At 38.6% G+C, this 27583-nt stretch overlaps 4 protein-coding genes across 4 annotated transcripts in view; 1 reads left to right on the top strand and 3 right to left on the bottom strand.

The window, feature by feature from the left end:
• LOC137186871 (uncharacterized) overlaps nucleotides 1-17059 on the top strand; it is a 28196-nt gene extending 11137 nt beyond the window's left edge. Inside the window, exons 15-29 of the mRNA XM_067595902.1 lie at nucleotides 25-155; nucleotides 336-432; nucleotides 550-673; nucleotides 828-1300; nucleotides 1427-1507; nucleotides 1689-2035; nucleotides 4719-4961; nucleotides 12207-12455; nucleotides 12593-12914; nucleotides 13273-13560; nucleotides 14145-14696; nucleotides 14799-15020; nucleotides 15833-15956; nucleotides 16072-16544; nucleotides 16637-17059. Coding sequence (XP_067452003.1) covers nucleotides 25-155; nucleotides 336-432; nucleotides 550-673; nucleotides 828-1300; nucleotides 1427-1507; nucleotides 1689-2035; nucleotides 4719-4961; nucleotides 12207-12455; nucleotides 12593-12914; nucleotides 13273-13560; nucleotides 14145-14696; nucleotides 14799-15020; nucleotides 15833-15956; nucleotides 16072-16544; nucleotides 16637-17059 — 4149 coding nt within the window. The remainder of the gene's footprint in view (nucleotides 1-24; nucleotides 156-335; nucleotides 433-549; nucleotides 674-827; nucleotides 1301-1426; nucleotides 1508-1688; nucleotides 2036-4718; nucleotides 4962-12206; nucleotides 12456-12592; nucleotides 12915-13272; nucleotides 13561-14144; nucleotides 14697-14798; nucleotides 15021-15832; nucleotides 15957-16071; nucleotides 16545-16636) is intronic.
• On the bottom strand, nucleotides 5052-9193 carry LOC137186210 (extracellular calcium-sensing receptor-like). Its single transcript, XM_067594947.1, has 8 exons — nucleotides 9054-9193; nucleotides 7922-8210; nucleotides 7737-7823; nucleotides 7304-7495; nucleotides 6504-7037; nucleotides 6131-6426; nucleotides 5270-5393; nucleotides 5052-5137 (listed from the first exon to the last, which is right to left on the bottom strand). Exons 1-8 carry the CDS (start codon nucleotides 9101-9103, stop codon nucleotides 5129-5131), a joined length of 1581 nt encoding a protein of 526 aa, XP_067451048.1. The 5' UTR covers nucleotides 9104-9193; the 3' UTR covers nucleotides 5052-5128.
• Nucleotides 17060-18411: 1352 nt separating the features above from the next.
• On the bottom strand, nucleotides 18412-21628 carry LOC137186212 (extracellular calcium-sensing receptor-like). The gene is made up of 6 exons (XM_067594949.1): nucleotides 21510-21628; nucleotides 21097-21382; nucleotides 20162-20986; nucleotides 19801-20022; nucleotides 19532-19655; nucleotides 18412-19310 (listed from the first exon to the last, which is right to left on the bottom strand). Exons 1-6 carry the CDS (start codon nucleotides 21626-21628, stop codon nucleotides 18412-18414), a joined length of 2475 nt encoding a protein of 824 aa, XP_067451050.1.
• Nucleotides 21629-24081: 2453 nt separating this feature from the next.
• On the bottom strand, nucleotides 24082-27225 carry LOC137186747 (extracellular calcium-sensing receptor-like). Its single transcript, XM_067595797.1, has 6 exons — nucleotides 27197-27225; nucleotides 26784-27069; nucleotides 25838-26662; nucleotides 25468-25689; nucleotides 25211-25334; nucleotides 24082-24989 (listed from the first exon to the last, which is right to left on the bottom strand). Exons 1-6 carry the CDS (start codon nucleotides 27208-27210, stop codon nucleotides 24082-24084), a joined length of 2379 nt encoding a protein of 792 aa, XP_067451898.1. The 5' UTR covers nucleotides 27211-27225.
• Nucleotides 27226-27583: the final 358 nt, after the last annotated feature.

The raw sequence follows: 27583 nt of genomic DNA, 5'->3' as shown, positions 1-27583 counted from the left end.
CTTTCTTTCTCTTCCTCCATACAGTTGCTGCACCATCTGAAGACAGTGAATTTCACCACCCAGTTTGAGGAGAAGGTATACTTTGATTCCAACGGAGAGCCGGTCCCTCTCTATGACATCATTAACTGGCAGAAGGACAGCAATGATGAAATTAGGTGAAATTTTCACCTAACACCTAAGCGCAACAACTGTCTTTTTAAGAATAAAATTATAGCAACAACTACCTATGCACTAATGACAGAAAGGGAATAGTTTATGAAGCAATATTGTTACATTGTATGACCTGCATGTTTTTGCAATTTGTGATCAATATAAAGAATTTATGTTGTGTTTAGATTCATCAAAGTGGGAAGCTATGATGGTTCAGCTCCTTTAGGACAACAGCTGCGGATGGAGAAAAGCTCCATTGTATGGACAAAAGGACAATCACAGGTAGGTTGTGCTGCATGTCCTCCAAAAATGATTTATGATACAAAAATACAATCTGGGCTACATTCTTTAAATTCATTTTATTTCTCATCCTTCGCTTTTATCTGGTCCTTTGTCCAGGTGCCTGTGTCCCAGTGTAGTGCACCGTGCCCCCCTGGCAGCAGGCAGGCCAGACGTCCAGGACAGCCCCACTGCTGCTTTGACTGTTTGCGCTGTGCTGATGGAGAGATCAGCAATCAGACCGGTAGTCCATACACATTTTGTGTATTCATATATATTTCAAATCATGTAAACCACACAGAGACATGAAAACCATTGAAATGTAGCACAACTGTCAACTGCTTTATGTTCAGTGAGAGTCTTTATACAGTGTTTGTCTACTTTGTGTGTCCTCAAAGGTTCCACTGAGTGCACAAAATGTCCTGAATACTACTGGTCAGACAAAGACAATGTTAAATGCATCGCCGGGGTAGAAGAATTCCTGTCTTTCTATGACACCATGGGCGTCATACTGGTGGCACTCACAGTGCTGGGTGTCATCCTGACAACAATCATCACCACTGTCTTTCACCATTTCCGCTCCACGCCCATTGTCAAGGCCAACAACTCAGAAATAAGTTTCTTGCTTCTCCTGTCACTCAAGCTCTGCTTCTTGTGTTCCTTGGTGTTCATTGGTCAGCCATCTGTGTGGACATGTAGACTCCGGCAGGCAGCCTTCGGTATCAGCTTTGTCCTCTGTCTGTCCTGCCTCCTCGTTAAGACCATTGTGGTTCTCTCAGCCTTTCGAGCTAACACACCTGGTTCCAGGGCTCTAAAGCTGTTTGGTCCATCCCAACAGAGAACTCTGATCCTCTGCACTACAGCCCCTCAGGTGGGAAGCCTCTGGATTTATTTTAACCTCAATTTGTGATCACCAAGAGTCACCTGATGAAATTTATAAAAAGAATTTGTACACCTTTTGTCAACAATCAGTGCATGTTCCTTTATTAACCCCCAGGTTTGTCTCTGTACTGGTTGGCTGTTGGGCGCGCCTCCATTCCCATTCAGGAACCCAACATACCAAGCCTCAACTGGAAAAGTAAGTAACATGCTTTGATGGTCGCAGTGTCTTTTTTGATTCTGCCTCTAGGAGTCGCCTACACATAGGTGCTTTAATGTTTATTCTTGAAATCAGAAAAAAAGTCGAACCTGATCATATGTAGTAAGTTATTGCACACTCTTATGCAATGATTGATATTATTTGACATAATATACTGTAGATTGTTGTGGAGTGTAAGGAACCATGGCCCCCTGGATTTTATCTGGTCCTAGGCTACATTGGCCTACTGGCCTTCCTGTGCCTCCTCCTGGCTTTCCTGGGACGCAAGCTGCCTGATACCTTCAATGAGGCGAAGCTCATCACCTTCAGTATGCTGATCTTCTGGGCTGTATGGATATCTTTCATCCCAGCCTACGTCAGCTCTCCTGGGAAGTTCACTGTGGCTGTGGAAATATTTGCAATTTTAGCCTCTAGTTTTGGACTTTTACTGTGTATTTTTGTTCCCAAATGTTACATAATTTTACTGCAGCCTGAGAGAAATATTAAGAAAGGCATGACTGGGAAATATCCCAGATAAATTTAACATAGTACGTGAAGTGAACAGAAACACACATTTGATATTTGAAATTAATTTTCATAGTTGAAATAAAAACAGGAAGTTTGTATATTTGAATGTGGAACAAAATTAAAAGCCACATGAACAAGTTGATATTTGCACACTTTGATGCCAAAATAAATAAGTAAATAACAGACTGGGATATGTGGATACTATTTCCTATTACTGTACAATTTCTCTTAGCTCTATCACTTCCATTAACCTTTTAAATCTGAATTTCTTTTACTTGACTTCTAATGACTACAGGTTACTATACTATAGTGTTACAAGCTATAGTATCTGTTATATTGTCTTCTAGAAAGCTTTGCCCAAAGATTCCTGAGACATCTCAAGCTCTAAGCCTCCCCTTTGTGACCTCATTCAAAACACTGCATCTTTTTTTTTAAGGTTATTGTTATGTCCTTTATGGGATAGTGAGCAGTGAAGAGGCAGACAGGAAATAAGGGGAGAGAGAGAGATGGGTATGACATGCAACAAGGCTGGGGTCAAGCCAGGGAGATCGCAGTTATGTGGCATGCACAGTAACCATTTGACCACCACTCCCCTTTTTCTGGAACTGTGAATCACCTCTTGAGTGTCAGTGATTTGACACAGTGTGACAACTGGAGGCCTCAGACTGTAACACAAAGATGCAAGTAGTTGTTAAAAACTGGAAGCCTGATGTGCCTGAGATTAACATTACCAATGCATGTGTGAGTTACTTCAGCCTTGGCATGCTGAATACCTTGTCCTCCAACCCAAGAAATAAGAAATTAAATTGGGTGAAAAATATAATTACTACTAGTACTTTTTTATCAAGGGCAATGTTCTCATTATATTGACACATCTAAATGGAGTATACATGAGTGGTGTGGAAGCCAGTCACTACCTTTACCACTCATTGCTCCATGGGAATCAATTAGTGCAATGCCCCTTTAAGGCTTTTAACCTAGCAAAACAAGGAGAGACCACATCACACCCATTCTACCTTCATTACATTGGCTCACTGTAACTTTAAGAATTGATTTTCAGGTCCTTTTACTGGTTTGCAAAGCCTTAAATGGCTTAGGTCTGGTACATTTAACCAGACTTTTAAACCCATATATTCCTGCACAAGCCCTTAGGTCCTTCAATACTAAGCTGCTTTCTTAGAAAAAATATTGGAGATGCAGTTCTTTCCATCTATGTACCTAAACTGTGGAACAGCCCACCAGAACACATGAAACAGGCAACTTCAGTAGTGTCTTTTAAAAACTAGCTAAAAACTTTTGCATCCATTTTTTAAATTGTTTTTAAATGTTTTTATTTAATAATATGATAATCAAGTGTTAAGCTTGTTTTTATTATAATTCTGGAATTCTGTATTGTTTTAATTGTTTTATTTATTCTCTTGATGTCTATGTTTTTATGTGAAGCATTTTGAATTACCTACAATGTACAGATTATGCTATATTTACAATTTGATTGACTGATTGTATTTTAAATAAAAATGTTTCACTTGAATCTGGTATGTATATCATTTATTTGCTGCCCATGTGTACTAATGCCTACTGAAGAATCAGCATTAACAGCTGATTAAACTTCAAGCATGCTCATTATAGTTCACAATTCCATATTTTTTGTCATATCTATTCCCTTTGTCTGACCCTCCCCTAACATTTCACTATACACAATCTGTTTTATGTTCCCTCAGGACAAAAGCCTGAACATGTTACATTACAATAGCTCACAGTATGTAATCAGTAATTAATACTGATTATAAACTGTAAGCTAATAATTATTATTAAATTACTAATGATTTTCCTGTCTAGTGTGTAAAACTCTAAACTCATTAACTTTGGATTGGCGCTCATAGTTGTAGCAGGGTAGAAGATCAGCAGAAAGTCTTTTCCCAACAAACTGAACCTCAGAATCTTCAAAGAATATTGAACACTTCACATCTTTATTTCTTTAAAATATGTATTAGTACATTAGAGTGATATGGTCCTTGCATATATACTTATTTATTTCTTTTACCACTGCACTACATTTGTAATGCTGCAATATACAACAGTCACGGTCCAGTCTATACAAATGTGAACTAAATCACGTTTAATTTAACATTAAAACATTTATCTTTAAACATTAAACATTGAATAGAAATGCTTTTTTAAAAGGTTAACTTCAGGCATATCACTTCTTTTCTTTTCCCATTAGATGCTGTTTTGTATTCTTTTCAGGCTTCAGTAAAATAATATAACACTTTGGGGCGAACAGACAGAACAACAAGCCAAAGCTGGAGGCCAGAATGGCAAATGACTCCACTGCATCTGCATAATTTCCAGGAGAGCTGATATAAGCAGGGATGAATGCCAGCCACACAGCACAAAAGATCAACATGCTGAAAGTGATAAACTTGGCCTCATTGAAGTTCCCCGGCAACTTTCGGGCTAGAAAGGCCAGAATGAAACACAGACAGGCCTGCAGACCAATATATCCCAGAACGCACCAGAATGCAAGGCTAGAGCCCACACTACACTCCAGTATGATTTTTGAACGTTCATATTGTGTATTTCGGGATGGGTAAGGGGGAGCATCAATGAGCCAGGCGGCACAAATAATCACCTGAATCAGAGTGCAGCTAAAGATAATGGCCCTCTGTTGTTTGGGCCCCAGCCACTTCATAATGTTGTCTCCTGGCCTGGTGGCAGTGAAAGCAGCCAAAACCACCAGAGTCTTCCCCAATATGCAGGAGATGCAAAGTGAAAATGTGATGCTGAAGGCTGTGTGGCGCAGCATGCAGGACCAAGCTGTTGGCTCTCCAATGAACACAAGAGAACACAGGAAACACAGAGTCAGCGCAAACAGGATGAAGAAGCTGAGTTCAGAGTTATTCACACGGACTATGGCTGTGTTTCTGTGATGGAAGAAGACTGCAAGGACCGCTATAGTAAGACAGGCACCCACAACAGAGATCACTGTTAGGGCTATACCCAAGGAATCATAGGCCAAGAACTCCACTTTCTTTGGGATGCAGGCTGTTCTGTCTTTGTTTGACCAGAAGTCCTCAGGACAAAATGTGCACTCTATGGAATCTAAAGAGTAAGAAAATATTTAAAAGAAATACAAATAGTTTATTTAAAACAATTCCATATTCAAATATCACCTGATTGCAATAAAATATATTAGATATAATTGTCATCTTTATTGCTTGGTTGAAAGCTCACTTGTCTGATTGCTAATTTTGCCACTGTCACATGGTACACAGTCAAAGCAGCAGACAGGCTCCCCACGACGGACAGCCTTCCGGGACCCTGGAAGACAGCTGGCACTGCATACAGACACCGGCACCTAAGGAGCACACAGACAATAGTGTCTTTCAGCTCTGCAGTGTCAAATTAGTGTGCCAAAATGATTAGTCATTTACTTGATTAGTCCATCAACAGAAAAAAAAAAAAACATTATTGTTCAAGCCATTTATCATGAAAAACATCAATATTTCCAGGTTCCAGCTTCTAAAATGTGATGATTTGCTGGTTTTCTCTGTTTTACCTCTCTGTAAATTCAATGTCTGCATTTTGGACATAACAAGCTTTATATCCTTTATATTAACAAAAAAAGTTCTTGATTAATCAATAGTAAAAGTAATGATTAGTTGTGGCTACATATGTTCCTGAACTCTTTTGTCAGAAAATGCAGCCAGCAAGAAAATGGTAGAGAAGCTTAGCTGAGATTTTCACACTCAGGGCTGGATTAAGTTATTTTTTTATGAGATATTTACAATCTGACGTTCAATTTAACAACAAGTTTGGTAAAATGGGAACAATTGTGGCTCCAGAATATTCACCCATTGCTCTTTAAAAAAACAGCCATAACATGAGAGAACGTTTTTGTGTCTGTGGTTTGGAATGCAGTGTTTCATTTGAATATAATCAGCATACATTTGAAACATTACTAACACCGTAGTTTGTATTTTACATTGTATTTTTATCCGGCCACAAGGACTATAAGGTCATATGACGAGCATTTGAATCTCTAATTTGAACAAACTCATACCTGATCCAGCTTGTCCTGTCAACCTGACTTACCTCCACCTCAACCTACAGAACTTCAACAGGTGGCATCTGATGAAGGTAAAAACACAGTGTGAGCAGCTTGCCTCACTCTGATGACCTGCCCACACTATCCTGTCCTCCTGGATCACCAGCTCCTCTCCGGCAGGCTTGGTTCCATCAAACAACCCCACGTTGACAAACTCAATGTTACCGCCTGTGCCCCTCTGCCAGTTGATGATATCATAATAGGGTATGGAGTCGCCCTTCAGGTCAAAGTTCACCTCCTCCCCAGCAATGCTGAACGTCACTTCCTGGAGGTAGTGTTGGAGCTTGAAAGACAATAAATAATATGAAATACTCGAGCAAGATTTACAGTGCAATAATCAATAAGAATACTAGACAATACCTGCCAGGGTTGTATGTTGTTGCTTTGTGCACATGAGTTGTTAAGGAAAGGCCCTTGGTCTGGTTGACAGAGTAGTAGGTTGTGCAGGGAATGAGCAATTGCATATACAGCCTTATAGACATTATAGGCAACTCTAGGACTGGATGTATTCATGTAAGCTGAATGCTGATCCAACAGGGACTCCTGCCCTGAGCAGGGAGGCAGCTGGGAACCAGAGGACAGAGAAGGATTGCAACCATACAGAGCCTCCCACAGCTCCTGCACCAGTGGATTATTGGGATACATCTGAGGGTTTACTGTCAGCAGGTAGTCACTGAGTCTGGAGATATGACCTTTTCTGATGCCAAACCCAATGGTGCCCCCCAGGTAGGGGTAATACTCGCTCCCTGTAAAGACAGATGCTGTGACCCAGGCCTCGCTAGCCACCCACTGGATTCCAGTAATGTTCTGCATCATGTAGTCCCTCAAGAAAGGTGTCATCTCCCCCTCGGCCGAAAATACCACCACCACTTTTGCTGTAGAGCTACGCATTACCTAGGAGGAAAATGTTTCATAAGGAAGAAGCAAAAATAAAGCTGTTAAAACTAAGTCTAGTAAACCCTAACCCAAGATTGTCTCATTTTACACACAAAAACTTTTACCATCAAAATAACTTAAAACATGCTATAATAACACAGACATTATTCACACATGGGCTTTATTGGGATCAATTCGTCATCAGCACATACTATAAGAGGTCTTGAGGTGAAATAAAAACTCTCTTTTTCTATAACTCAAATTCAGTGTTTGTTTGTGTCTACCTGCATGATCTCCAGAGCCCTCTGGCGATTGTAGAGCAGAGGGATCATTTCTCGGTACGCAACACACACTTTGGTTCCCTGTAGCTCTCTTAGTAAACCTTGCACAGCGAAGCGCCCATATTCATGGTCCCCTCGCACCAGCCCCACCCAATTCCAGTTGAAGCGTACCAGCAGCTGGGCAATGGCCTTCACCTAGGATCAGGAAAAAAGTGCCAATTTTATTGTGTCATAACTCAGATATTTAGAAAAACAAAACAAAGTAAACTGACGGAGAAATCAATAAAGCTTTTTTTAATATGTACTTTGTCTAATGCTGTAATGTAATCTAATATATCATCCACTCAAGTTGAGTTTAGGAAGTACAAGGTTTTCATAGGACAACACCGGACCACATACTGTAGAAACCCATTTAAATCTAAAGCTAAACCCTCACCTGATAGTCATCATTAGGGATTACTCTGAAGAAAGTTGGATATTTTATTCTGTCAGTCAAACATGCACATGATGAGAAGTAGCTGATCTGGGTAAAAAAGGGTTAATAAAGAACAGATTAAAGTGTAATATTTTGAGAACACATGTTTTGGGCTGTTATAACAGAACATAATTATCCTAACTAACCATTGGGATTCTGAATGGCTGCAGGATTCTTGATACCACGATAGACTGAGCAGAACCAGATTCCCCGATCACAGCGAGGAGTGGAGAGGCACCTCTGCACATGGGAGAGTGGTCCTCACTCAAACCGTTCAACACAGCCAGAGCAGCCCTCTGGCCGGTCAGTGGATATGCACATGAATCAAAGATTTTGTAGCCAAGGGTGTAATTGGGCAACAGCTCCATATTCTGGTTTATCTCCTCCACTGCCAGCCTCATAGTCTGAGCCCAGCGGAAAGCCCTCGGATCAAAACTGTACCTCAGCAGACACACATATGCACACACCACACACACATTGAACACAGCAAAGGTGTAGAAAAGGTAAAATTTAAAGGTAAAAGTTAGTCATCTCTCTGCATCTAAGTGCATAAGATTTTTTTTTTGGCAAGATATGTTAGCAAGATATGTGTCTGGTAACACTTTATTTTTCAGGCTCCTCATTATCCAATAATTTCCAACAGTAGGCCAGCTGAACATGCAAAATGAATACAAATTTTTATAAAAAACAAACATACAAATTCAACATAGATGAATAAAGTCTCCAGTGATTGATAGCTGTCTTGACTCTCAGAAATTATGTTTGTATGTTTGTAATTATGTTTATGTTTGTATATGAACAATGAATACAATGAATACAAACATACATACAAATTCAGCATAGATGAATAACATTTCCAATGATTGACAACTGTCTCAGAAATTATGTTTTTAAATGAAAAATGAATAATAATTTTCTTTCTTCATTTTTCTTTTCTCTGGTTGGTTTCTTGGAGCACTTGTAGTTTTTTTCAGGAAACTTTTTGTAAATTATTTAGAAATGATTTGGGAATTACAGACAAACCTTTTCTCTTTGGAACTTTCTTTGCTAAAACCTAAATATCTTACTCAAACTCAAAGTGCAGGTCAGGTCAAGCCATCATTGTATATAGAAATAACTTATTTTGCGTGGTACAAATAAATATAACCTGCATAATCTATTTAATAGAATAAGAATGTCACAACATGTTTCTTTGAGACAAAATCACACAACATCCAACTGAATATATTAAGTTAAATACCCCCAATCTGATTTCTAATCCAAACCTATTAAACTCACCCATTGCACTTCACTGGTGGTGGTCTGTAGGTGCAGTTGAGGTCTGGCATCTCCTGGTTATAGTGAAGGGGGAAGATCCCCCCGATAACATAGTCACCCTCTGCCACGAAGCCTGGCTCAAAGCTGTTTTGAAGAGTGCACACTTTTGCTGCAGATGGGGATAGAGAGGTGAAGATGGAAATTGGGGCATAAATTAAAGTGAGGACCCAGACATAGGTAATCAAGGAAAATAAGGCAAGTGGAATCATACTGTCAAACACCCCCCAGATAGAGAGAGTGCAGGAAATGAGACAAGCTATATACTATATCCCCTGTAACCCTTGCTATATTCTAGCATCTTATTAATGACAGAGTGCCACTGGATTGGTCACCAGCAGTCCCGCCTAATTTATGAAAGTGGATTACTGGAGACTGAATGACAAAGATAAATGATGTAATAGGACCATGATAGTGGATATAGAATATCCTACGAAAAAAAAATTATGAAATGTATGTAATATATTATTATTATTATTATTATTATTATTATTATTATTATTATTATTATTATTATTATGTAATATATTATAATACATTTGTGTTATATTTGAAAACATCATTAGCATTTCCACATGTACAGTCAGATGAAAGTCAGAACTTTCCAAAGTAAGTAAAAGATCAAGTTATAGCTAAGCAGATATGAGGAGAAATGTATAAAACATTGTTTAAGTCTCTGAACCACATTGGAACAGTCCACCATATCATCAAGCAATGAAAAAAGCTTCATAGCAAACTGGTAAGAGATGTGATGGCTCTGAAAATGGCAATCATTCCCCTCACACCTCACTCCACATGGAGTGTCTAGTGAGCAAGGAACTCATATCACAAACAGTTTGCTAACCAAGACAGCCAAGGTGTGGAGGATGCCACTCACTCTCCTGGCAAAGTACATGGTCATCTAGACAAAGCCAACACATATGTCTATGTACTTTTTATGTATTTCTCTTCTGCTTCTAATACGGTCCAGCCTCATCTTCTCCTTAGATACCTGTGTGACCTGAACATCAGCAACAACCTTGTACTGTGGATCAGAGAGTTCCTGAGAGAGAGGCCCCAATGAGTCTGTATTAATAACACCTCCACTGACTGTCCTGAACAGCGGTGTTCCACAGGGGTGTGTTTTATCTCCCCTCTTGTTCTCCATATATACAAATGAGATAAAATACAACAGCAAAGACCTCTCACTCATTGAAATAGTGTAATTTATAACCATGTATGTTCAAAATGTATTGATGCATTCTTTTTAAATGTGGCACAAAAAGGGTTTCTGAGTTTCTTGGAATAGAAAACGACACTTCTCAGGAATGTCAGCTTCTGTTGACTCAAAGCCAGGACATTCTGGAAATGTGTGGAGTAACTTCTAGAAACCATGTGTTTTGACTCTATGCCAAAATTGATTCATGTACCAAGAAACTTGAGTAGAAACAGATGTTAAGTGGAACCTATATAAATTGGACTTTTACTACCCTTCTTTGTCTTCTCTTTGCAAGCCTTGTCTGTACATTGATGACCTGAGTGCTGGTATTAAAGACAGAATGAAAGAAAGAAAGCCTGAAAAGTTAATTTGCCTGGCTGCCTGAGGTTCACTAATGCAGATACTGCCTAACAAAAAAATGGAAACTCTAAAAACACCTGTGTAATGTCATTAAAGCACAAGGTTGGTGATGTTTTTCTTATTGTCAACAAATCTCATGAGCAGAGCTAAACCAACAATAAATATCTAAAACCTGATATATTCTTTGGGTGCCGTAGAACTTCGCTGTTGTCTAAAAAATCATTTAAAAACACGACAATGAGCTAGACCAATGCACTGGGTGACACGTTCCTTCACCCCAAAGACTACTGTTAACAGTAGTAGTACAAACAGTAGTTTGTTTAGAAATGGCTCAAAAGACTATTAACAGCATCACATTTTCAGCTTCCAGAGAACAGTACCTTGTATGGCAGACACCACTGTGCATGCACAGGAACCAGGTCTGTTAACAGAGCTTTGCTAGCTTGTTGTGCACAACCTCTTGGCTTTATACTACATTGTAAATTCTCAAAGAACTGCGAATAAGTCAAGTAAGTCAAAACTGTCTACTGTGTAACAGCTCATGCTATTGTGCAATGCAATTTGAAGCATCTTTTAAGGCTTAATATCTATTTTCTTCCCTTGTACAGTTATTTTGACATACAAACATTGCCAAAACATGAATGACCACACAGCAGTACTGTGGCTGAACCATAGACAGTATAAAAATAATGGACGTAGCCACCGTGACATCACCCATTGGTTTGTGGATTTGCATTTGAAGCCTTGAGTTTGGCATTTTGACTGTCGCCATCTTGGATATTTGGAGCCAGAAGTGATGACAAGTGACCAAATATGGACAAGAGGGTGGTGCTGACCCTGACGCTAGCTGCTAGCTTGGTTAGCACGGTGCATTTACAGTCTATGGTTAACTGTGAAAATGCTAATGCTTATTTTCACTAGCGAAAAACAGGCTTAAAACCATTAAAACAAAATGTACTTAAAAACAGTAAAAACTGAACATTCCACTTCTTAGAGGGACTTTTAGTACAACCAAATGCTGAACAAGACTTTTTTAAGGCAACCAAAATGTTACAGTTAACTTTCATGAACTGAAAACACACTGAAATAGCTACAGCTACGTTACCTAATCATCATCATAACCCCAACATCGTAGCCACGCCCTAAACCATACCCTGTTTATCGTCAAATTTAAATTTAAAAGGGACCATTATTTATAAAATAATTTACAAAATAAATAGTCTTAGAACAGATCTTGATGGCTTAATTAGCTTATTTTGTTACAACATCACAACTAATCAAACACAACAGAAAAATTAATCATATGTCAGTAAGAAAACAACCTGAAGTGTTGATTGCTATATGATTTTTTTTCATTTACTGTATGTTCAATCTACACCAGGAACATGAGGTGTTGCCTTTAATCATGTCATAACTCCTGTATCTGGGCGGTCCCCTCAGAGTTATGTGTGTTCACAACAGTATATAAATCAGCTGTGTCCTGAAATATCATAATCCTTTGTATGTGACCAGAAAAGGCCAGCTCATATTTAACTTTTGAATTATTTAACAAAACTCAGCTGGAGTTCTCCTTCAAGCCCTGGGCCAGTCATGGCATTGGTGGCTGCCAAGTTTCTTATGTTGCTTTCTCTCTTTGGGGGCAAAAGTGGCTCAGCTGCTCTGGATAACTGCGTTTTCATGGGGGAAGAGGAGACAAATAATCTGTACGAAGATGGAGATGTAGTTATAGGGGGCTTATTCCCTCTGCACTACAGTCCTCTGTCTTCTCTTCCAACATACAAAACAAAACCAACACCAAGTACATATAAGTAGTGAGTAAATATTTGAATGCATCTTATAATAGTGGCCATGTGTAGCACATACATTTTATTTTACTATATTTGTATTTATAGTATGTTAATGTTTATATCTGTGCTGCTGTGTGATTAACTGCTTTTCACTACAGTTTCAGCTCCCGTGCCTTGCGCTGGATGCAGACCATGACTTTTGCAATCAAAGAGATCAACCAGCGCAATGACCTCCTGCCACACCTTAAGCTGGGTTTCCACATCCGTGACAGCGGTGACAACATACCTGCATCTCTGAAAGCATCTTTACTACTGGTGAACGGTCAACCAGAGAGGGGCAAAGGTCTGAAGTTAGACACTGACTCTAATTTAGGCTGTGGTGCCGTTAGCCAGGCTGTGTCCCCAGTAATTATAGGAGATGCTGGCTCTGGGGTGTCTATGGCTCTGCTAAGAAATCTAGGTTCTTTCCACATCCCCCTGGTGAGACTGCCTAAACTTTTATTTTGGTAATATTTATAGAGTATGTGTTTTGCCATGTAAAATCAGTCTTCTGTCATGTATAATCATTTGCCATGTTTCCATATATTTTGCTACTGTTGAGTAGACTTTCAAGTATATAGTGCTGTATTTGTAAATGTATCATTTATTATGCTTACAGTGTAAGCAGCTGGCTAGTTAAATTGCTAGACTGCAAACTGCCATTTAAATTCAAGTGAAGCAGAAATTCTGCACCACTGAATGCTTTTAAAGACGATGGTATTGTTTGGAGAAATTTGATACAGCCTTTTGAGTGAGCCAAAGTGTGCAGAGGGTTAACTATTGTTTGCTATAATACCAGGTGAGCTACTTTGCATCCTGCAGCTGTCTGAGTAACCAAAGAGAGTTCCCTACATTCATGCGGACCATGCCTAGTGATGCCTTCCAGATCAGAGCTCTGGCGCGCTTGGTTAGCTATTTCGGCTGGACCTGGGTGGGAGTCATTGGAGCTAAATCTGAATACGCTCGCTTTGCCATCCAGCTCTTCCTCCAGGAGTCAGTGCACTATGGTGTGTGTGCTGCCTACACACACCTCTACCCTGTAGCACTAAGTCAGCAAGATGTAGATGAGCTTCTTGATAATATTCAGGTATTGTGGGTCAATGGAAATTTCTCTTGCATACAAGGGGTAGAAAAAATAATATAAACTCCTGCAGTAAATACTACCTTTCAGAACCCTATAATGTTAAATATTATGATAGTTTCAGAAATATGTTGATTCAACTCTGTCGTCATTTATCAGGCCTTACTATGCAATGTTATTGCATTGCAGCACTGTATAATGTATAATCATGAGAGGAAACAGGTGTTATCCTCCTGCACGGAATTTCATGTGGGTAAAGCACCCACCTAAAAAACATCATCACTGTCTTTCCCCCCCCGAAAAAGTCAGTAACATTTGTCAGCCTATTGATTGTAAATAAAATTCACACATGAGCTAATTATTTTTCTGTTTTAGACATAAAGTGCCACATTTTTTCCTTTCTGTTTTTTGGAAATGCAGACTTTACTGTATAGTTTGCAGTGTTTTTAAAACAGCACTATAAACTATGTCCTTAAAAGGTATCATTAAGTAATTTCTCAACTTCACAGAAGGGCTTGCATGTACTGGATTGTCTCATCATGTCAGTTGTTGTCATCAGTATTAACAATAATTACATTTTTACTGTTTAGGTGGCATCCTCCAAGGTCATCATTAACTTTTCTAGTGAATCAGAGCTTCAGACCATTCTGAGAGAAATCAGACGTCGAAACATAACCGACCTGCAGTGGATTGCCAGTGAGGCCTGGTCCACTGCCAAATCACTCTGGGAAAAATTTGGAGATCTCCTGACGGGAACATTAGGATTTGCTATCCGGAGGGCAGAAGCAATTCCAGGGTTGAAGCAACACCTCATCAGTCTCAGACCATCGTACATACATGACTCAGCTTACCTGGCAGAATTTTGGGAAGAGATGTTTAACTGTCGGCTAAATGGGTCCGTGAACAGCCACTCTCACGGGGTCGACAAGTACCTAGACAGATGTCCATGTAAAGGGACGGAGGATTTAAAGGATGTTTACTCTCCTTATTCTGATGTTACACAGCTAAGAGTGTCATATAATGTTTACAAGGCTGTGTATCTTGTAGCCCATGCATTGCAAGATATGAGTGACTGCATAATTGGACAGGGGCCTTTCCTTAACGGCACCTGTGCAGACCCTAAGAATTTTCAATCTTGGCAGGTAAGAGATATTCTCAGGATCAGTAGATTTTTTAAAAGGCTGAGAAAGAAGTAAAATGCACCATAGTTTGTGTTTAGTTAACCTGTTTTCATCTTCTCTCAGCTCATCTACTACATGAAGCATACAAATTTTTCTGCACTTGGAGAAAAAGTCAGCTTTGATCAAAATGGTGACCCCATCGCTTACTATGATCTCCTTAACTGGCAGAGGATGCCTGATGGCTCACTACATTTGGTTAAAGTAGGCTTCTATGATGCCTCATTGCCTGATGGATACAGCCTGGTGATAAATGACTCAGTGATTCAGTGGCCTGTTGGGAAGAAGGTGTGTTCTCTGCAAACAGGCTTGAGGCCATGTTCACCCCTTAGACTGTTGTATGTACTGTTGATCAACACATCAGCCAATCTGCTCTTATTACTGTGCAATATAATGTATTGTTAAACATGTAGGTACCCCCTGAAAGAGTTCAAAGAGAAGTATAACCTACTCAAGCTGAAATTTCATATGAATGCTGTAAACATAAACCACATTAATAACCTAATATTCTGATAACAATTTGCATTTAGTTGCAATAACCATTTTAATACCCACATTTGTGAATGGGTAATTGCAGAGGTGATTACAAAGTGAAAATTGTATTTTGCAAATAATTTTCATTATGGTAATTTATACATGTAATAATGCTATTTATATCACATTTGTAGGGCAAAAACAGCTATTAATTTCATTAGACTTGCTACGAAGAATATGTCAGAAATACAGTAATCACAATTACAAGAAAGAAATACTGCTACATATTATGATATTATGTTTTTGGGGATTGGATGATGATAAACTGAGTGCTCTGGTAATCATCTGGTAATGAAAATAATTCACTTATTGTGTAACTGGATTGTTACACAATTACTGCCTCGTAATTATCTTGTTAATTCTTTTATAAAATTATGACCGCTTAATTGTCTTCAGTTGTAGTTGTAACAGATCATCAATAGGTCACACTTAGTTTCTCCCTCTTTAGTTCACATAATTATCATCACTTTGAGTCTGTATCTGAACTACAGGCTGCAGGGACATAAGTGTATAGTCACATTGATTGAAATCAGTGTCTTTCTGAGTGGCTGAACTCTGCCTCTCAGGCTTCCCGGTCTGTTTGCAGTGACACTTGTCCTCCAGGTTCCCGCATCGCCAGGAGGAAGGGGGAACCCATCTGCTGTTTTGACTGTGTCCCCTGTGCTGAGGGAGAAGTTAGTTATGAAAATGGTGTGTTGAGTTCTTTCATTTTTTAACACATTCCCATAAATTATATAAATACAGTTTGACATGTATTAATCTAAAGGTAGAGTCTCTACATTAAAATGTCCTTTTCTCTCTCCAGATTCTTTAGAATGCTCACGCTGCTCAGAGGACAGATGGTCCAATAAAGCCAGAGATCTCTGTATCCCAAAGACAACTGAGTTCCTTTCTTACCATGAAATCATGGGTATTGTGCTGTGTGTGGTATCTGTCCTTGGATCTTGCATTTCCCTCTCCATCCTTGCCCTATTCTTCATGTATAAAGACACACCATTGGTTCGGGCAAACAACATGGAATTGAGCTTCCTTTTCTTGGTGTTTCTTGCCGTATGTTTCCTTGTTGGCCTGTTGTTCATCGGAGAGCCCTCAGACTGGCTTTGCCGCATCAGGTACCCAGCATTTGGGATCTGTTTTGCCCTCTGCATTTCATGCCTCCTGGCCAAGACAGGGGTGGTCCTAATGGCCTTTAGGTCCACACTGCCAGGAAGTAATGTCATGAAATGGTTTGGACCAAAACAGCAGAGAGCCAGTGTGTTTTTAGGAACAGCTGTCCAGGTAAAAATACTATCCGAAAATCAGCAATTTATAAATATCTTTTCAACTGTGCTGATTAAAATAAACATCTTGCTGTTTTCCCCATTGATCAGGTAATAATCTGTCTTATCTGGCTGATCACCAGTCCACCTCATGCCCACAATAATACGGATTACCACAGTGCTACCATCATCATCGAGTGCGTTACTGGCTCAGAGGTTGGCTTCTGGTGCGTTCTTGGATACATCGGCATCCTGGCCTGTATGTGCTTCTTAATGGCTTTTCTGGCTCGGAAGTTGCCTGATAATTTTAACGAGGCAAAGTTCATCACCTTCAGCATGCTGATATTCTTTGCAGTGTGGATTACTTTTATTCCAGTTTATGTGAGCACAGCTGGGAAGTACACGGTGGCTGTCCACATCTTTGCTATTTTAACTTCGAGCTTTGGTCTCCTTTTTTGCATTTTTGCTCCAAAGTGCTATATCATAATTCTGAAACCAGAAGAAAACTCCAAGAAGAAAATGATGCACAAATGAAAATGAGAGCACATTACATGTGTTAAAATAGAATTTACATGTATAATAAAGTAATTTGTAAGAAATGACTTTATGTTATATGAACTATTAAAGATTTATGCTGGAAATGCAATAAGGCTATCCTTTTTGAAATACGTTTGCTGAAGTACAGGGTAAAACATGTTTTCACTTCACAAACTTATGGTGGCCCTGAGACCTCAGTGCACTGCATCAACAGCAAATTAAGAAAATATCTTCACCAATTTGTCAACATGTGCAACATTTAGAAAACACGCTGCAAATTCAGACAACACAACACAATACAAACAACACAACACATTACAGAAATGCGCTGCAAATAAAGACACAACAGATAAATATACACAATAAATAAAAATAACAAGTGTGTTCCAGAAGACACTTAAAAGTGATGAATGTGCGTGGACATGCAATCACAATATTAAAATAAACCAAAAACACTAATATTTTAGCTCATTTAGATAGCTCACTTCAATAACACCATGAGTCATGAACCATGGCAACAACAAGCATGTCCAGATGTGTTCATCACTTTGGAAACACTTCTGTTGTGTTTATTAATGTGTATATTTATCTGTTGTGTCTTTTGCAGAGCATTTCTGTAATGTGTTGTCTGTATTTGCAGCGCGTTATTGTAATGTGTTGTATTGTCTGTATTGTATTGTGTCTGAATTTGCAGCATGTTGTCAAAGTGATGAAGATGTTTCTTAATTTGTTTGTATTTTGTGGATGTGTTTTTTTAATTTGCAGTGCGTTAAGCTCTCAGGGCCACCATACAAACCGTTCTATAATGATGCAAATATTTACTGTATGTTGAAACTTAGTTAAAACGTTCTTATTGTAAAATTCTATAAACACATACAAACACAATGATTAAATTGAGTTATTTGAGTTTATATTATAAGCTATATATAGCTTTTACTTTTGCAGAACATCTCTCTAAACTATCAGCATAGAGCACTGTGTTGTCCGTATGTCTGTAATATTTGATTTAAAAATTGTATTTGTTACTCTAAATGATGATAATAAACACCCACAGACAATGACAGAGTTTTTAATTTTTATTATTATTTTTTTATTGGCACTAATATGAATGTAATTTGAGTCTCAAAGTTTATAAACATTTTTTTACTATCATCATTTTAAGGATGATAGAGACTATATATTAAAAAAGAAAAAAAAAAGATGTTTGTTTTTTTAAATATGGAACATTTGTCATACTTATGGATGCAGACTCTGTATTATATCAAACGTTACATCATCTCGCTTCACTCACATACTCTACAACAGTACGTTACATAAAAGTATGCAGGACAGTGTCATCAATTAAGAAATCATTGTTTTCCCATAATATGCTTCTTGGTATTTCTCTCTGGCTTTATCAATATTATGTAACATTTAGGTGCAAAAATGCAAATTAATAAACCATATGCTGAAGACAAAATTGCAAATATCTCAACAGCTACAGTGAACTTTCCAGGAGAGCTGACATATGCTGGGATAAAAGTGATCCAGACAGCACAGAATATCAGCATGCTAAAGGTGATAAATTTGGCTTCATTAAAGTTATCAGGCAACTTTCTTGCTAGAAATGCCAGGACCAAACATATTATTGCAAGAAGCCCTATGTACCCCAGCACTGCATAGAAAGCAGCCTCAGAGCCAGTGTTGCATTCTAAAACAATCTTCTTATTGCTGTATCTGAAAACCATGTCTGGGAAAGGTGGGTTTAACTTTAGCCACAACACACATATTACTATCTGAATTAAAGTGCATGAGCAAACTATGATCCGTTGCTGTGAAGGACCAAACTTTCCTGCAACTTTGCTGCCAGGAACCGTGGCTTTGAAAGCTGTAACGACAACAATAGTCTTTCCCAAGACACAGGAAACACAAAGTGCAAATGTCACTCCAAAAGCTGTGTGGCGCAGCATGCAAGTCCAGACTGTAGGTCTGCCGATGAAAGTGAGGGGACAGAGAAAACACAAAGAAAGAGAAAACAGCAAAAAACAGCTCAGCTCAGAGTTGCTGGCCTTTATCACAGGGGTGTCTCTGGAGTGGATAAAGATGGTCATCGTGGCCAGCGACAGAGTGGCTCCTAGCAGGGACACAACTGTGAGAGCTATTCCCATCGGTTCATAATATGTCAGGAACTCAATAGTTTTAGGAATGCACTTGTCTTTTCTGTCATTGGACCAGTATTCCTGTGGACAGGGTGTGCAATCTGCTGCGCCTGTTGAACATGAACTGAATGTATGAGTTCTGCATCTGGATCTCACATTTGCAGGAAAAGCTACCAAATGCAATTGAAAAGCATTATATTTAATAATGAATCTAGTTAAACTGACACTGATATTTTTAATATGGAGATGTAAACATTAAATACATGCAATGACACTGGATTGTGCATGTTTGGTTTAGTATAGCACACATGCTGTGGATACATGTCTCTACCTGTTGAATTGGCTATAGTTCCGTCAGCACACGGGATGCAGTCAAAACAGCAGGTGGGTTTTCCCTTAATTTGAGCTTTCCTGGTTCCTATTGGACAAACATTAGAGCACACTGATGTTGGAACCTGAGAAATAAAAAAAAAAATTAAAAAAGCTTATACAATATAAGTATAGTGCAGCCCAAAAAATGTCATACTGATCTAATGTTTCAACAGGACACATAGTTGATAAATAACAAGCTTGGTGCATGAAAAAATTCTCCTTGATTACCATTTTTCCAGTTCGCCACACTATCTCTTCCTCCTGGATGCTGAGCTCATAATCACCGTTAGCAGCAGAGGAAAAATGACCCAAAGTCACATGTTGCACCTGCCCATCTCTCAGCTGCCAGTTAATAACATCATAAGAAGCCGGAGGGTCGCCGTTCTCATCAAAGAACACATTATCCCCAAACTGATTCCTAAAATTCACCCTTTGTAGGTGATCAGTGACCTGAGAACAGCAAAACAATGGATTATCTGTTAGACATTTTTATGTTTTTGTTCACATTAACAAGATTATTTCTATATAGGTAAATAAACTGTTTATTTGCACTTATGTGTTGCTAACGATTACTTGCACTATTTCTCACCTCTTTGGGCTGAATTTCTGATATGTTCAAACATGGCCTCACTGTTTTTTCTCCAACTGGTTGGCAAAATACAAGCTGGTGAAGAGCATGTGCAATTGCATAAACAGCTTTATACACATTATAAGAAACTCTGAGCTGTGTGACATTGAAGAACACATCCTGGGAATTCATTAATGTCTCATTGCCTGTGCATATTTCATTTGTTGCCTCAGAACCTGTGTGTTCCCCAGGTACAGCAGGTCTACAGCCCACTATATTCTCCCAGAAATCCCTCACAAATGCTGCACCTGGATCAGTATAAGGGCTTATGCCTGTAAGGAATGGTTTTAGGTTTGGAATAGCCATTTTCTTCACCACGAATCCAAGGGCTCCTCCAAAAGCTCGGTAGATTTCTGAAGTGGAGGGTCGAGAAGCTGTTATCCAGGCCTCACTGCCAATCCACTGAATTCCTGTAATGTTCTGTTTCACAACCTCTTTCATCAAAGGATAAAAGTCACCCTCAGGAACAAAAGCAAGAATGACTTTGACAGTTGACTGCTTAATCAGTTCCACAACATCCAGTATTTTATCCATAGAGTATGTCCGTAGAATTGTCCCAACAAATGCAACACAAACCCCAAGCTTTTTAACCTCTTCGGTAAAAGCCAGGATCCCATTCCGCCCATAGTCATTGTCTGACTGTATGGCTCCAACCCACTGCCAGCCAAAACGTTTAACCAGTGCAGCCAGAGCTTTTGCCTGGAAATAGTCGCTGGGGATTGTTCGAAAAAAAGTAGGATATTTAGCTCTGTTACTCAGACAGGCACATGTTGAGAAGTAACTTACCTGAAAGAAAAAACACCAATAGAAGTCTTATGAAATGTCACAACAAGCATTTGAAAATCATCAAATATCACAGAACAATAATGAAATAAAACATCTAAATAATCTCTTACAACTGGCATTTGAAATGGTCCAAGGGTTCCAGCCACAGCTAAAGACTGAGATGACCCAGACTCAGCTATGAGGGCAGATATTACTGGAGGACAACGGGAAGTTGACTCTGTCTCTTCTGGTCTACTAGACAGAGTTAGTGCAGCACGTAAAGTATTTGTGGGAGATGCACAAGAGTTAAGAATCCTATAGCCAAGCGATATGTTTGGCAGGAGAGCAGGATCTTTGTTGATTTCTTCAATTGCAAATATCATCACTTGGGTCCATCGAAACACTCGAAGGTCAAATCTAAAAAGGTATTGCAATAGGTTGTAAAATAAAAGCGATGATACATGTACATATGAGGTTACAATTTTAAGATAATATTAGAGGAGGCTGTATGAAGCATGAAAAAGTCAGATCTGTTTAAACTTACCCTGTGCACTTCATTCCAGGTGGGTCCCTATCAAATGTAGAAGTGCTGCTTATCTCTTTGTTCAAAACTGGGAAAATCCCCCCGATCATTATGTCTCCCTGCTTGAACAAACTTGGCATATCAAACCTGCTGAGCAGTTCACAGCCAGAAGCTGCGTTCAAGTAGAGAACAGACAAATATAAAAGCATGGATCTTTCCAGCTCATACATGTTTGCTCTGCATTTTTTAAGAGAGACAAGGATGTAGCACTTATAACAACTGTGTCGGATGCAGGAGAACGTGCTCCCTTCATAAAAGGGTGATTTATTTCCCACAGGGCACAACAATCTTACATTGGTAAGGTTATTGCTACATTCAGTGCACACCCATAAAGTACTGTGTGTGTTATACAATATAGAATCAAAGCATTTTTATTTTCTGAGGCCCCTAAAAACTGTACAATTTGGCCAACTCACATATGTGACACATCACATACTTGACAAAAGCTTAAAAAGATACTCAGCTTAAATTGTTTGGAAAGGTACATTTATCTTTAAAATAAATCAACTTTACTGCTGAGGAGAGAAATTTGAACCAAGATGCAAAAGGTGATAGAACAGCCACAATTTTGGAAAATGTTAAATAAAGCAAGGTCAAGAAAGCTTGTGGAGTACAGCACTGCAAGCAGGTAAATACTGCAGTAATAATAAATGACTTGGGATACTGAAAATGATGTTATTGTGTGAGTGGTTTTCAGTTATTTTCACCATAAACAAATTATATGTGTAAATTATTTGGAAAGATAGAGAACATTGGTAAAATCCTACTAAATGCTGCATAGGCCCACTGTTGAAATATGGTGACCATGGTGCAGACTGGTGCAGACTCTTGTGGTTATGTGATATGTATATGTCTGTACATGTCTCTTTTTTGTATGTGGAATTGATTTTAAATAATTCTGTACTCACTGATGACAATAATGACATAATGGCACAATGACAACAATATTTGAAATCTGTTTTATAGGTGATAAGGGGTCTGAGAGTGGGCACTGTGTGAGTTGTGAATTTTAGGCTAGTTGGTTGATTAGAGTGTGAGGTCTTTTCAGAAACAGATGATGTGACAGGTGGTCTTTATATCACAGTATCCCCCAGAGGGAGGTTTGGTTATCCCAGTATGAAAACCATCTGGGTAGGGTGTTAATGCCAGCGTAACACTTTATAATAAGGATAATGACTTATCATTGATGAAAACATAAACTAATGCTCTGTATGACTCTGCATGCATGACTAACAAACATTTGAAGCCATGCATAAAATATAATGAATTTAGATGGAGCTATGCTAAAATGACTGATACAGTACTTGATCTTTATTAATCAATGTTAGACTGATAACTAACATATGCACCTTTAATAATACATGAGCTCTAAACCAGTTGTCAGTGGGAAAAAAAATACATCTGATCGGCATACCTGAATGGTTTTTTCAAGCAATGGTATATTTAACATGGTGACATCTGCTGGGCAACACTCGGTTCTACATTTATGTAAATGATTAAAACAGACACCATGTGAAACTGTGCTTCAAAACATAAATCACACTTGTTATCTTTAATACTGTATTTAAATAATATAAAACTAGTAAAATATTTTATACAAACTTGATGTGTACATGTCCACAAATGTGTGGTGATAAATATCTTCTGTGAGTAGCTGTGGCCTAGTTACAACTGTTAATTAAGGTCTTCCAATACAGTATGTGACTGTGAGTATATTATGATTATATAATAGACAACGTCTGGCTTTACCCTTCCGTGTTTTCTTGCCGTTTACACAGTTATATATGAATTATATTATTTATATATTATTTCTGATACTGTTATTAAATATCTAGACTATCCAAAGAAACCATGTTCATTTTATTTATATTTCAAATGCAGTACCTTGTAAAAATTGTGTTTGTCCACTTATATAACTATATGATGAGACAAATGTATTGTATGTCACTGACAATGCAAGATTTACAAAGTTCCAATGTAAATAAAGATTGTCATTTAGTTGTGAAAGGACCAAAAATAGATGAAATGAAGTTAAATGAATTGAAGCCCAATAATATAATGATTTCTCTTAATCACTGAGCCAGACCTCTGACAATTAAATGTATATATACATTTAATTAATCACAGTGCGTCCCCAGATATCAGCACTGCAACATGTTGGGAAAAACATTATACTGCACGTCATAAAAAAACACAACTTTGTTTAACACAGTGCTGGTATGAAAAAATGACCATTTAATGATTTGTTAAAATATTACTATTACAATGAGTCAGTAAACAATATGCAATCCACAATTATCATTCATCATTTATGAGTAAATTATGCAGTAAAAATAATAAATATGAAGTAACCCATGGTTTTTTACCTAGAGTAAATCTGTTGCCTCATTAATATTACATTTTATATAGAGAAGATTTATAAATTAAATGTCAGAAATGTTACATCATCTTGCTTACTATTCACATACTGTAATATATTACATAAAAGTTAGCAGTAACGGTAACATCATCCATTAAAACTAAGAAATCATAGTCATTTGTTCTGATTTTTTCCCATAACATGCTTCTTGGTATTTCTCTCTGGCTTTATCAATATTATGTAACATTTAGGTGCAAAAATGCAAATTAATAAACCATATGCTGAGGACAAAATTGCAAATATCTCCACAGCTACAGTGAACTTTCCAGGAGAGCTGACATATGCTGGGATAAAGGTGATCCAGACAGCACAGAATATCAGCATGCTAAAGGTGATAAATTTGGCTTCATTAAAGTTATCAGGCAACTTTCTTGCAAGAAATGCCAGGATCAAACATATTATTGCAAGAAGCCCTATGTACCCCAGCACTGCATAGAAAGCAGCCTCAGAGCCAGTGTTGCACTCTAAAACAATCTTCTTATTGCTGTATCTGAAAACCATGTCTGGGAAAGGTGGGTTTAACTTTAGCCACAACACACATATTACTATCTGAATTAAAGTGCATGAGCAAACTATGATCCGTTGCTGTGAAGGACCAAACTTTCCTGCAACTTTGCTGCCAGGAACCGTGGCTTTGAAAGCTGTAACGACAACAATAGTCTTTCCCAAGACACAGGAAATACAGAGTGCAAATGTCACTCCAAAAGCTGTGTGGCGCAGCATGCAAGTCCAGATCGTGGGTCTGCCGATGAAAGTGAGGGGACAGAGAAAACACAAAAAAAGAGAAAACAACAAAAAACAGCTCAGCTCAGAGTTGCTGGCCTTTATCACAGGGGTGTCTCTGGAGTGGATAAAGATGGTCATTGTGGCCAGTGACAGAGTGGCTCCTAGCAGGGACACAACTGTGAGAGCTATTCCCATCGGTTCATAATATGTCAGGAACTCAATAGTTTTAGGAATGCACTTGTCTTTCCTGTCATTGGACCAGTATTCCTGTGGACAGGGTGTGCAATCTGCTGCGCCTGTTGAACATGAACTGAATGTATGAGTTCTGCATCTGGATCTCACATTTGCAGGAAAAGCTACCAAATGCAATTGAAAAGCATTATATTTAATAATGAATCTAGTTAAACTGACACTGATATTTTTAATATGGAGATGTAAACATTAAATACATGCAATGACACTGGATTGTGCATGTTTGGTTTAGTATAGCACACATGCTGTGGATACATGTCTCTACCTGTTGAATTGGCTATAGTTCCGTCAGCACACGGGATGCAGTCAAAACAGCAGGTGGGTTTTCCCTTAATTTCAGCTTTCCTGGTTCCTATTGGACAAACATTAGAGCACACTGATGTTGGAACCTGAGAAATAAAGAAAAACAAACAATACTAATTATAGTGCAGCCCAAAAAATGTCATACTGATCTAATGTTTCAACAAGACACATAGTTGATAAATAACAAGCTTGGTGCATGAAAAAATTCTCCTTGATTACCATTTTTCCAGTTCTCCACACTATCTCTTCCTCCTGGATGCTGAGCTCATAATCACCGTTAGCAGCAGAGGAAAAATGACCCAAAGTCACATGTTGCACCTGCCCATCTCTCAGCTGCCAGTTAATAACATCATAAGAAGCAGGAGGGTCGCCGTTCTCATCAAAGAACACATTATCCCCAAACTGATTCCGAAAATTCACCCTTTGTAGGTGATCAGTGACCTGAGAACAGCAAAGTGAAAAGAAAAACAGATTATCTGTTAGACATTTTTATGTTTTTGTTCACATTAACAAGATTATTTCTATACAGGTAAATAAAATGTTTATTTGTACTTATGTGTTGCTAACGATTACTTGCACTATTTCTCACCTTTTTGGGCTGAATTTCTGATATGTTCAAACATGGGCTCACTGTTTTTTCTCCAACTGGTTGGCAAAATACAAGTTGGTGAAGAGCATGTGCAATTGCATAACCTGCTTTATACACATTATAAGAAACTCTGAGCTGTGTGACATTGAAGAACACATCCTGGGAATTCATTAATGTCTCATTGCCTGTGCATATTTCATTTGTTGCCTCAGAACCTGTGTGTTCCCCAGGTAAAGCAGGTCTACAGCCCACTATATTCTCCCAGAAATCCCTCACAAATGCTGCACGTGGATCAGTATAAGGGCTTATGCCTGTAAGGAATGGTTTTAGGTTTGGAATAGCCATTTTCTTCACCACGAATCCAAGGGCTCCTCCAAAAGCTTGGTAGATTTCTGAGGTGGAGGGTCGAGAAGCTGTTATCCAGGCCTCGCTGCCAATCCACTGAATTCCTGTAATGTTCTGTTTCACAACCTCTTTCATCAAAGGATAAAAGTCACCCTCAGGAACAAAAGCAAGAATGACTTTGACAGTTGACTGCTTAATCAGTTCCACAACATCCAGTATTTTATCCATAGAGTATGTCCGTAGAATTGTCCCAACAAATGCAACACAAACCCCAAGCTTTTTAACCTCTTCGGTAAAAGCCAGGATCCCATTCCGCCCATAGTCATTGTCTGAATGTATGGCTCCAATCCACTGCCAGCCAAAACGTTTAACCAGTGCAGCCAGAGCTTTTGCCTGGAAATAGTCGCTGGGGATTGTTCGAAAAAAAGTAGGATATTTAGCTCTGTTACTCAGACAGGCACATGTTGCAAAGTAACTTACCTGTAAAAAAATAAAAATAAAAAACACCAATAGAGGTCTTACAAAATGTCATAACAAGCACTTGAAAATCATCAATTATTACAGAACAATATTGAAATAAAACATCTAAATTATTTCTTACTATTGGCATTTGAAATGGTCCAAGCATTCCAGCCAAAGCTAAAGATTGAGATGATCCGGCCTCAGCTATGAGGGCAGATATTACTGGAGGACAAGGAGAAGTTGAGTCTGTCTCTTCTGGTCTACTAGACAGAGTTAGTGCAGCACGTAAAGTATTTGTGGGAGATGCACAAGAGTTAAGAATCCTATAGCCAAGTGATATGTTTGGCAGGAGAGCAGGATCTTTGTTGATTTCTTCAATTGCAAATATCATCACTTGGGTCCATCGAAAGGCTCGCAGGTCAAATCTAAAAAGGTTTTGCAATAGGTTGTAAAATAAAAGCGATGCTACATGTACATATGAGATTACAATTTTAAGATAGTATTAGAGGAGACTGTATGAAGCATAAAAAACTCAGATCTGTTTAAACTTACCCTGTGCACTTCATTCCAGGTGGGTCCCTATCAAATGTAGAAGTGCTGCTTATATCTTTGTTCAAAACTGGGAAAATCCCCCCAATCATTATGTCTCCCTGCTTGAACAAACTTGGCATATCAAACCTGCCAAGCAGTTCACAGCCAGAAGCTGCGTTCAAGTAGAGAACAGACAAATATAAAAGCATGGATCTTTCCAGCTCATACATGTTTGCTCTGCATTTTTTAAGAGAGACAAGGATGTAGCACTTATAACAACTGTGTCGGATGCAGGAGAACGTGCTCCCTTCATAAAAGGGTGATTTATTTCCCACAGGGCACAACAATCTTACATTGGTAAGGTTATTGCTACATTCAGTGCACACCCATAAAGTACTGTGTGTGTTA

This window comes from Thunnus thynnus, chromosome 7, assembly GCF_963924715.1.
Source record: "Thunnus thynnus chromosome 7, fThuThy2.1, whole genome shotgun sequence".
In the NCBI taxonomy this organism is placed as follows: Eukaryota; Metazoa; Chordata; class Actinopteri; order Scombriformes; family Scombridae; genus Thunnus; species Thunnus thynnus.
The sequence above is the reverse complement of the archived record's forward strand: the minus strand, read 5'-3'. Positions and strand labels throughout refer to the sequence as shown.